Below are 11187 nucleotides of genomic sequence, written 5' to 3'. Positions count from 1 at the left end.
CACCGTAAGCTAAAACTGGTCAGCTCCGTCCGTCCACACGAGGGAATTTTCCCCGCAAAGAAGGAGGGAGGGAGGAAGGTCCTGGGTTCCGCGTACCGGCTTTCACTCACCGTGTCCGAGAGTTCTGGCCGGAGGTCCAGCTTGAGGAACCGAAAGGCAACGACTGGCATGATGCAGACCACGGTGGTCAGGGCGATGGTGAGCCACACCGCAGGTTGGGCTAGTGTGTTTTGGGCATTGCCTGGCATGAAGGAGAAAAACGGTTCATGGGAAGGATGGGAATTAAAGGTAAAGGTTCCCCTCACACATATGTGCTAGTCGTTCCTGACTCTAGGGGGCAATGCTCATCTCCGTTTCAAAGCCGAAGAGCCAGTGCTGTCCGAAGACATCTCCGTGGTCATGTGGCCGGCATGATTCAACGCCAAAGGCGCACGGAATGCTGTTCCCTTCCCACCAAAGGTGGTACCTATTTTTCTACTTGCATTTTTTATGTGCTTTCGAACTGCTAGGTTGGCAGAAGCTGGGACAAGTCACGGGAGCTCACCCCGTTCGGCAACACTCGGGATTCGAACCGCCAAACCGAATATACAGCCTCCTCATGCTACCTAACTAAGCTCCATTTCGGGCCGAATAAACTAAATCATGAATGTATCTTAATTAGAAAACTATCTTTGGATAGATTTTTTTTTTTTACTCCAAAAGCATTTGATTAAAATAAACTTGATTTTTTTTTAAAAAAAAAAAAATCCAATTTAATTTTTTTTAAAAAATCCGATCGTTTTGATTTTTAAATTATCGATGTTCATCCACCCATCCGCCCCGAAAACAGTTAAGGGGTTTTATTTTTATTTTCTCCCCCACCGGACTCACCGACAAAACGGAACTGGTTGGGGAAAAGTTGGAAAAGTCCGTTGCTATGCATGACGAAGAGGATGGCAAAATAAACCGCCAGGCTGCCCCAGATGAAAAAGTGATTGATGGCCGTCCAGAATCCGGTATCCAAACCAATCTGTGGAAGGGAGAGGAAAAGTGACCACCAGGAGATCTCCGGAGTCGACCGTAGCGCTTAATTCCAAAGAGCCTTGGCAAATGCCACTTTGTGCCGATCCTTAGTAAAAACCCATGTCAGGTGTGCCCGATGCCCCCAAACTTCAAACTGATTGGGGCATTTGCCCCCCACGAGCTTTGACCGCCAACGGGCAAGGAGAAGACATCAACGAGGTTTCAGGCACGCATATTTTGGGGGGAGTGGGGGGGGAGGGGTGTCAGAGTGCCAATCAGCCCTGTTACCTTCCTGGAGTAATTGCTCGAGTTAGAGGTGAATCGTGGCATTTTCCTTGTGTATACTTTTTGCAAGAAAATAAACCCGAAGATCTATCTTCTAAGAAAAACTCATTTATTTGTTAGAAAGAAAATAAAACATCTCACTAATCTAATTAATTACATTTTGGCAAAGCTTCTGCCGGCCACCTCTCTGCGGCCGGACCTCTCCTGGCAGGAGAACAAAGGAATTAGAAGAAAGTGAAGGAATGTGAACATGCGCAGTTAGCTTACGATAAGAAACTTGGCAAGCTACGGAAAGTCTGAATATCCAAAAATATGAGCTCATCGGGTAAATACAAAAACACAGTGAGACAAGGGGAACCGGCAAGGGGGTGGGAATCCCTCTCCCGCGCCCTGGCAGAGATGGGAGAAGGGGGGTACCACGCACCTGGACGCTGACCACGATGACGAGGGAAGTGGCTACGGTGACGGCAAAGGACTGGTAGTCGACCAGGTGGGCGTTATCGCTGAAGACCCCGTAAGGGATGAAGAACATGAAGATGGAGGCGTAGATGCCCTGAGCGATGCAGATGAAAAATTCCCGCTTGTTGAAAAGGAGATTCAGCTGCCCCGGTTCGTAGAGTTTGGGGTACTCCAGGCTGCGGTGTTCGGGCACATCCTGGAAGAGAGAGAGAGAGAGAGAGAGAGGAACGGTCAGCGGCTGCCCGGAGTTGGAGGCCTAGAGCAGCGGTTTGGTTGAACAGATCGATCATTTCCTTCCTTCCTTCCTTCCTTCCTTCCTTCCTTCCTTCCTTCCTTCCACTCCCTCCCTTCCCTCCTCTCTCCATTCCTTTCCTCCCTCCCTTTTCTTTCTCTTATCCTTCCTTCCATCTTTCCTTTCTTTCCTCCCTCCCTTTCTTTGTCTCCCTTTCTCTTATCTTTCTTCCCTCCTCCTTTTCTTTCACTCTTCTTCCTTCCTTCCTTCCTTCCTTCCTTCCTTCCTTCCTTCCTCTCTCGTCCATTTCCCTCTAATCCTCCCTTCCCTCTTCTTCCCTTCCTTCCACACTCCCTCCCTTCGTCCCTCCCCTTTCCTTCTTCCTTCCATCTTTTCCTTTCTTTCCTCCCTCCCTTTCTTTTTCTCTTATCTTGCCTTCCTTCTTCCTCCTTCCTTCCTTTCGTTCCTTCTTAAGTAACTACCTATCTACCCACGCCGCCTTCCTTCTCCTTTCTCTTATCTTTCCTCCCTCCCTCTCTTTCACTCTTACTCCTTCCTTCCGTTTTTTCCTATGTATCTACCTTCCTATCCACCCACCTTCCTTCTCCTTTCTCTCATCCTTCCTTCCTTCCACCCTTCCTTTCTTTTCTTTCCTCCCTTTCTCTTATCTTTCATCCCTCCCTCCCTTTCTTTCACTCTTATTCCTTCCTTCCTTCCTTCCAACCTACCAACCCACCTTCCTTCTCCTTTCTCTTATCCTTCCTCCCTCCCTTTCCTCCCTTTCTCTTATCTTTCCTTCCTTCCTTCCCTCCTTCCTTCTCCTTTCTCTTTTAATTTAATAATTTAATTTAAGTTAAGTTAAATTAATTGATTAAATTTATATGCCGCCCCTCTCCGAAGACTCTTTTGTCCTTCCTTTCTTTCTTTCTTTCTTTCTTTCTTTCTTTCTTTCTTTCTTTCTTTCTTTTCTTCTCTTTCTTTCTTTCTTTCTTTCTTCTTTCTTCTTTCTTTCTTTTTCTTTCTTTCTTTTCTTTCTTCCCTCCCTTTCTTTCTCTCTTATCCTCCCTCCCTCCCTTCTCCTTTCTCTCTTCTCCTTCCTTCCTTCCTCGCAACCTAAACCAGTTCTTCCTCCAAAGTGTGTCTCTGCCTGAGTCCCTGATCTGGAGGCACGTTCTGAACCAGGGACTCCGACAGAGACCCAGTGGCAGCATTCCTCCTCTCTCTTTTTTGCCCTCTTTTCGACAAATCCTTCGCTCAGCTGCCTTCCTCTCCCCCGCCACACACACCCATCTCCCGGCCCGCTGACGTGAAGCCCACCAGGGGAGGGCACGGACTGACCTGATCAAAGACCCCCATTGCAAGGACGGGCAACGAGGTGTAAACGATGTTGTAGAGCGTGATGAAGTACTGATCGTACACGGTCTTTGTGTGGGGAGGCGGAGAAAGAAAGGATGAATTAGTATGGGGTTGTTTGGATTGCCCGCATCCACCGGACACCCCCCGCTAACTGACGCCGGTGCCTGGTTCCGTACCTGGGCGGAGAAGCCGCAGAAGAAGCCGAACCAAAAGTGCACCATGGTGAAGGCAAAATTCTTGTAGAAGAAGTAACAGAGGAATTTACACATTCGGAGATACGACCAGCGGCCGTGAACGAGGAGCAGGCGCTGGAGGAACTTGAACTGGGAGAAGGAGTAGTCGGACGCCAACACGGCTTGGATGCCCTCCTGGCCACTGATGCCCACGCCGATGTGGGCGGCTGCCACGAATCCGGGAGGAAAAGCAGGCAGAGGTCAAGACCGTCGTCTTCCGACGCGGAAAACTACAATTCGCAGAGTTCCACCCGTCCTGGTGGACGAGGCTGAGGATTCTGGGATGCCATGTCCCGATCTGGGGACTTCAGCTTCCAGAATTCCCCAGTCCTTGTTCTGCACAAAGCTGAGGATTCTGGGATGTCTCCTTCCCCACCTGAGGACTTCGATTCCCAGAATCCTCCAGTCCTTGTGGACAAGACTGAAAATCCTGGCAACCCATCTTCTGATTGGAGGGTTTCCCTTTCCCAGAATTCCCCACCACTTGTGGACAAGGCTGAGAATTTTAGGATGGCCCCTCCCAATCTGGGGACTTTTATTTCCCAGAATTCCCCAGTCCTTGTTGTGGACAAGGCTGAGAATTCTGGGAACGGCCCCTTCCAACCTGGGGACTCCAATTCCCAGAATTCCTCAGCTCTCCTGGGACACTCCCTCCCGACTTTCCCAGAATTCCCCAGTCCTTGTAGAAAAGCCTGAGAATTCTGGGAATGGCCTCTCCTGACCGGAGGACTTCGATTCCCAGAATTCCCCAGAATTTGCAGACACAGCTGAGAATGGCAAGGACTTCATTTCCCAGAATCCCCTGTGTCCAAGAGACCGTTTCTCCAAAGCTTTGCGGCAGTGGTGAAATCCAAATTTTTTTTACTACCGGTTCTGTGGGCGTGGCTTGGTGGGCGTGGCAGGGGAAGGATACTGCAAAAATCTCCATTCCCACCTCACTCTGGGGCCAGCCAGAAGTGGTATTTGCCGGTTCTCCGAACTGCTCAAAATTTCCGCTACCGGTTCGTCAGAACCTGTACGAACCTGCTGGATTTCACCCCTGCTTTCCGGATTTCACGCAACGCCCGGAAGACTCACTTTTGATCATGCTGATGTCGTTCGCTCCGTCCCCGATGGCCAAAGTCACGGCCTTCTTGTACTTCTTGACCAGCTCCACCACTTGGGCCTTCTGCAGCGGGGTGACACGGCAACAGATGACCGTCTTACAAGCGCAGGCCGTCTCCAGGAACTCCATCTCCATGTCGGCCTCCAGCGCGTGAGCCTGGGAAGGAAACCAGGGGGAGATTCTGAGGGGCGGTGGGGGAAGCACTGGGGTGTTTTTGATTCGTGCCTGGAAGGATTTTTTTTATTTAAATGGCACCTCCATGGCCAGCAGCAGTCTATCTTAGAATAAGCTTCTTCTTCTTCCTGTTGCTGCCTGGACTGGCTACTCTCATTCCAAAAGGAAGGAAGGAAGGGAGGGAGGAAGGAAGGAAGGAAGGGAAGGGAGGAAGGAAGGGAGGGAGACGAGGAGGAGGAAGAAGAGAGGAAGGAAGGAAGGTAGGAAGGAAGGAAGGAAGGAGATCAGAATGAGAGGAAGAAAGAAAGGAATGGAGGAGAGAGGGAGGGTGAATTGAGGAAGGAAGGCAGGAAGGAAGGAAAAAAAATGGAGAAAAGGAAGGGAGGGAGGCGAGGAGGAAGGAAGGAAGGAAAGGAAGGAAGGAAGGAAGGAGAGAGAGGAGAAGATGGAGAAAAGGAAGGGTGGGAGGTGAGGAAGAGGAGGAAGGAAAGGAAGAAGGATGGATGGAAGAAAGGAGATCAGAATGAGAGGAAGGAAGGAAGGAAGGAAGGAAGAAGAGAGAAGAAGGTGGAGAAAAGGGAGGGAAGGAGGGAGGTGAGGAGGCAGCAGAGGAGGCTCTTGATGATCTCTAAAGCCCCCCTTTGGAGATTCTACAGGAGCGAATCCCAGATCTGCGCTTCCTTTTGAAAGCAGCCGCGTCCCTCCGTACCAGGCTGTGTCCGTTGATGACCAAGGCGTATTCTCCGGCCACGGCCTCCAGGACGGACGTGAGCTTCGAGGCGGAGAGCTTCTCCTGGAAGGTGAACCCGTTGCCCATCGAGCGCGAGGCCTCCATCAGCTTCTCTCGAGCCTTCCTGCCAGAGGAGGGGGAGGCCCAAAGGAACGGAGGGAGACCAACATTATTAAGGCTCAAGGGTTAAAAAAAAAAAAATAGAGGGGGCTAAGAAGGGAGGGATTTTCACCACCACCAGCAAAAAAACAAAAAACAAAAAAAACACCTTAACAACTTTTAAAAAAACCACTTAAATTTTAACATATATATGTCCATCTATCTCTCTATCTACACAATATATATATATATATACAGGATTACAGAGTGCTCTGTAAGGATTTTTAGAAGATTTTAAGTTGGGATTTTAACCAGAATTTTAAATATTTTAACCAACTTATTTACAATGACGCGGGAAAACACCCGAGATTTTAATTTTTTGCATATAATATACATATATATATATATTCTCATCTATCTATCTACTTATTCTCTCTCTCTCTCAGCTTTCTGTCTATCTCTATCTCTTTATCTATCTTCTCTATCTATCTATCTATCTCTATTATCCATCTAATCTATCTTCTCTATATATCTATCTATTTATAATCTCATCTATCTATCTACTCATTCTCTCTCTCATCTTTCTGTCTATTTATCTCTATCTATCTCTATCTATCTATCTTCTATATAGATAGATAATCTATCTATCTCTATCTCTATATCTATCTATTTATAATCTCATCTATCTACTCATTCTCTCTCTCATCTTTCTATCTCTATCTATCTATCTATCTATCTATCTATCTATCTTCTCTACCTCTATCTATCTATCTATCTCTATCTATTTATAATCTCATCTATCTATCGACTCATTCTCTCTCTCATCTTTCTGTCTGTCTATCTGTCAATCAATCATCTCTCTCTATCTACATTTTCTTTCTTTCTCTCATCTATATTCATTTTCTCTCTCTCATCTATCTACTCAATATATGTGTGTGTATGTGTGCAGTATATAATTTCATCTATCTATCATTCTCTCTCATCTATCTATCTATCATCTATCTATCTATCTATCTATCTATCTATCTATCTATCTATCTATCTTCTATCTCTCCCTCCCTCCCTCTCATCTATCTATCACACCACAAAATAACTGAGCGGCTTACAATCATATTCATAAAACACAAAGACACATCTATACCTACACATACACACATATGTATATGTGTGTGTATGTATGTGTGTTAATATCTGTGTGTATGTGTGTTAATATGTGTGTGTGTGATAGAGAGAGATGGGGGGGGGGCCTTTGGGAAAAGCCCACTCACCGCAGCTCTTGCCGAACCTCGAAGACGGGTGTGTCCAGAGACGACAAAGACTTCTGTCATTTCGTCCGTCAGCATCTTGCAGGAGTAGCCGATGTTGACCGCCGTCTCTGGGGAAGGGGAGGCAGCAGAGGGGTCCGAGTCAGGGGCCATTGAGCATAACTCTCCTTCGGCTCCAGTGGACTACAGGTCCCATATTTATCTGTGCAACCGGGGAGGGAGGAGGGTGCCCCCTTCCCTTCCCTCGTCCTGGGGGCGCCTGGGGTTTGGAAGAAATAAACCACATTTCCCACCCACCCACCTCCAAAAAAAAAGCCCACAAACCCACAAAAAGTGAAATGGCAAAATTGCCATTCTTCAAAATTGATTTGAAGAAAGAAGACACAAAAACCAGAAAGACGATAGAAGACATAAGAAAAAGAAAGAAAAAAATACAAAATGAAAAAAGAGAAAGGAACTACACAAAGAAAACTTAAAGTAAATACGCACACATCAAATACGGAGGAAAACATGAACAGCAAGAATGAAAGCACGTTTAAAAATACGCATAAAAAGAATCGACAGAGGGAGGGAGGGAGGGAGGGAGGGAGGGAGGTGAGGAGGAGGAAGGAAGGAAGGAAAGAAGGAAAGGAAGGAAGAAGGATGGATGGAAGGAAGGAGATCAGAATGAGAGGAAGAAAGAAAGGAATGGAGGAGGGAGGGAGGGTGGATTGAGGAAGGAAGGAAGGAAGGAGATCAGAATGAGAGGGGAGGAAGGAAGGAAGGAAGGAAGGAAGGAAGGAAGGAAGGAAGGAAGGAAGGAAAGAGAGGAGAAGATGGAGAAAAGGAGAGGTGGGTGGTGAGGAGGAGGAGGAAGGAAAGGAAGAAGGATGGATGGAAGGAAGGAGATCAGAATGAGAGGAAGAAAGAAAGGAATGGGGGAGGGAGGGAGGGTGGATTGAGAAAGGAAGGAAGGAAGGAGATCAGAATGAGAGGGAGGAAGGAAGGAAGGAAGGAAAGAGAGGAGAAGATGGAGAAAAGGAGGGATGGGAGGGTGAGGAGGAGGAGGAAGGAAAGGAAGAAGGATGGATGGAAGGAATGAGATCAGTATGAGAGGAAGGAAGGATGGAAGGGAAGAAAAGAGAAAGGAGAAGATGGAGAAAAGGAAGGGTGGAAGGAAGGGAGGGAGGAAAAAGGAAAGAAAGGAAGGAAGGAAGGAAGGGAGAAAGAAAATTGGGAAGGAGGGAAGGAAGGAAGAAATGAAGGAAAGAGAGAGAAAAGAAAGAAAGAAAGAAAGAGAATGAGAAAACCAAAAAGCACAAAGAGAAAAGGAAACGTGCAAAGAAAACTTTGAGAAAAACAACAAAACAGCAAGAAAACACAGAAGGAAACCACATTAAAAAAAAACACACAAACACAAGAAACACGAAGACAGGAAGAAGAAGAGAAACGAAACAAGGAAAACCTGAACAGAAAAAAAGAAAATAAACCGACCAACCCACCAACCCAGAATGGAAACACAACATTCAAAGTCTCACCTTGTTTGTCCCCCCGTCAGGACCCAAATCTTAATGTTGGCCAAGCTGAGAAGAGCGAGGGTCTCTGGAACTCCCTGCTGCAGTTTATCCTCGATAGCCGTGGCTCCCAGCAGCTGCACAGAGAGAGAGAGAGAGAGAAAGAGGGAGGGAGGGGAGAGAGAGAGAGGGAGGGAGGGAGAGAGAGAGGGAGAGAGAGAGAGGGAGGGAGGGAGAGAGAGAGAGAAAGAGGGAGGGGAGGGAGAGAGAGAGAGGGAGGGAGGGAGAGAGAGGAGGGGAGAGAGAGAGAGAGGGAGGGAGGAGGGAGAGAGGGAGAGAGAGAGAGAGAGAGAAGGAGGGAGGGAGAGAGAGGGAGAGAGAGAGAGGGAGGGAGGGAGAGGAGAGAGAGAGAGAAGAAGGAGGGAGGGAGAGAGAGAGAGGGAGAGAGAGAGAGAAGGAGGGAGGGAGGGAGGGCGAGAGGGAGGGAGGAGGGAGGGAGGGAGGGAGGGAGAGAGAGAGGGAGAGAGAGAGAGAGAGGGAGGGAGAGAGAGAGGGAGAGAGAGAGAGAGAGAAGGAGGGAGGGAGGGGGAGAGAGAGAGAGGGAGGGAGGAGGGAGGGAGAGAGGGGAGAGAGAGAGGGGGGGAAATATTCCAATTGTGTTATGGGTAGTCCTTGATTTATGATGCTTCATTTAGTGACCGTTCCAAGTTACGACGGCACTGAAAAAAGTGACTTAGGACCGTTTTTCACACACTTTACGACCGTTTGCGGCCTCCCCAGGGTCACCTGATCCAAATTCAGATGCTCGGCCACGGACTCGTACTTATGACAGTCGCGGCGTTTCCCTTTCGCGACCTTCTGACCAGACGAGGCCAGATCACTTAACTTAACCGTGTTCCCTAACTTAACAACGGCAGAGCTCCCCTTAACGACCGTGGCAGGCAAGCCCATAAAAACGGGGCCGAGCACACTCCACAACCCGTCTTGCTTAGTGACTGAAATCTGGGGCTCAGTTGCGGCCGTAAATCGAGGAAAAGCTGCACTGGATTCCCACCAGATTGGGGAAATCTCTTTGTTTAAAGAGATTAAATGAAAAGAAATTCAAAAGAGCGACGGGGCGAGATGGGAAAAAGGGGGGTCGAAGGACCGGGAGGGGAAGGGGGGGGGGGACGCCTGAAATAAAAGAAAAAAAGGGGGGGGAGGGGGAGGGTCTCAGCACCCACCACCAGGTCGTTTTCCACCTCCTCGTAAAGCCGAGCGATCCTCTCTTCGCGACCCTCGTTGTTAAGCGAGGCTGCCTCCAGGCCGCTCAGCCCAGCCGGCGAAATATTTCTCTTCCAGGTCCCGATAGGCCAAGACCAACGTCCGGAGACCCTCGCCCGCGTATTCCTAAGGACAGGAAGAAATGGAGGGTGGGAAGAGAGGCTCCCTCGCCATCGCTGGCACCCTTACGTAGTGTTTAGCCATACTGGCACCCGCACAAATAGGGACACGCCCCGAGGTTGTGAGTCACCTACGTTGAGATGGTCGGTGGTGACGTTGTGTAGTTCTTGGTTGCCAGGGAAAAAGCCGCTCCATCAGGATGATGTCGGCCCCCTTGGAGTAAAGGCGGATCTGCCCCTCGGGATTCCTCACTGGGGGCGGGGGGAAAGGAGGGAGGGAAGAAAAGGCAAGGAGAAGGAGGGAGGAAGGGAAGGAAGAAGGATAGAAGAAAGAAAAAGGGAGGGAGGGAGGAGGGAGGGAAGGGAGAAGGAGGGGGAGAGGGGAGGGGCAAAGTAGAGTGGGGGGGAAGGGAAAGGAAAGGAAAGGAAGAAGGAGGGAAAAAAGAAGGAAGGAAGGAAGGAAGGAAGGAAGGAAGGAAGGAAGGAAGGAAGGAAGGAAGGAAGGAAGGAAAAGGCAATGAGAAGGAGGGAGGGAGGGAAAGAAGAAGGAAAGAAGAAAGAAAAGAGGGAGGGAGGGAGGAAGAAGGAAGGGAGAAGGAGGTGAAGGGGAGGGGGCAAAGCAGAGGGGAGGGAAAGGAAAGGAAAGGAAGAAGGAGGGAAAAAAGAAGAAAAATAGGAAGGAAGGAAGGAAGGAAAAGGCAATAAGGAGGGAAGGAGGGAAAGAAGAAGGAAAGAAGAAAGAAAAGAGGGAGGGAGGGAGAGGAAGGAAGGAGAGGAAAAAATTTAAGAAGGAAGGCAGGAGGGAGGGAGGGAGGAAAAGGCAATGAGAAGGAGGGAGGAAGGGAAGGAAGGATAGAAGAAAGAAAAAGGGGGGAGAGGGGAGGGGCAAAGTAGAGGGGGAAGGAAAGGAAAGGGAAGAAGGAGGGAAAAAGAAGAAGGAAGGAAGGAAGGAAAAGGCAATGAGAAGGAGGGAGGAAGGGAAAGAAGAAGGATAGAAGAAAGAAAAGAGGGAGGGAGGGAAGGAGGAAGAGAGGTGAAGGGGAGGGGGCAAAGTAGAGGGGAGGGAAAGGAAAAGAAGGAGGGAAAAAGAAAGAAGGAGGGAAGGAAAGAAGGAAGGAAGGAAGGAAAGAAGGGTTTACAAAGGGAGATATAAAATTTATTTACTCATAATCAGGTTCTACCCCACCAGTTCTCTCCCACAACAGCCCTGCAAGGTAGTCAAGCTTCCCAGGGCCACCGTGACCTCCTGGCCACCGCCTCCCCTTCCTCACCAATGACCGACATTCGTTTCCGCACGTTGTTGAAGTCCAAAATGGCCAGGAGTTGGTAAGTGACGGGCCGCCCCAGTTCTTGCACTGTGATCGTTTTCGGG

The 11187-nt window shown here is 48.8% G+C and overlaps 1 protein-coding gene across 1 annotated transcript in view; it reads right to left on the bottom strand.

Annotated features, from left to right (window-relative positions):
• The window catches only part of ATP8B2 (ATPase phospholipid transporting 8B2), a 32073-nt gene that overhangs the window by 2774 nt on the left and 18112 nt on the right, over positions 1-11187 (bottom strand). Inside the window, 16 exon segments of the mRNA XM_070951459.1 lie at positions 111-241; positions 871-1009; positions 1712-1942; positions 3317-3400; positions 3511-3734; positions 4645-4828; positions 5556-5700; positions 6944-6969; positions 6971-7050; positions 8458-8470; positions 8472-8570; positions 9675-9738; positions 9740-9822; positions 9951-9998; positions 10000-10067; positions 11087-11186. Coding sequence (XP_070807560.1) covers positions 111-241; positions 871-1009; positions 1712-1942; positions 3317-3400; positions 3511-3734; positions 4645-4828; positions 5556-5700; positions 6944-6969; positions 6971-7050; positions 8458-8470; positions 8472-8570; positions 9675-9738; positions 9740-9822; positions 9951-9998; positions 10000-10067; positions 11087-11186 — 1719 coding nt within the window.

This window comes from Pituophis catenifer, unplaced genomic scaffold, assembly GCF_029215685.1.
Source record: "Pituophis catenifer annectens isolate HBS135680 unplaced genomic scaffold, rPitCat1.0.hap2 SCAF_10, whole genome shotgun sequence".
Classification (NCBI taxonomy): domain Eukaryota; kingdom Metazoa; phylum Chordata; class Lepidosauria; order Squamata; family Colubridae; genus Pituophis; species Pituophis catenifer.
Note: the sequence above shows the minus strand (reverse complement) of the source record. Positions and strands in the feature narration are given on the sequence as shown.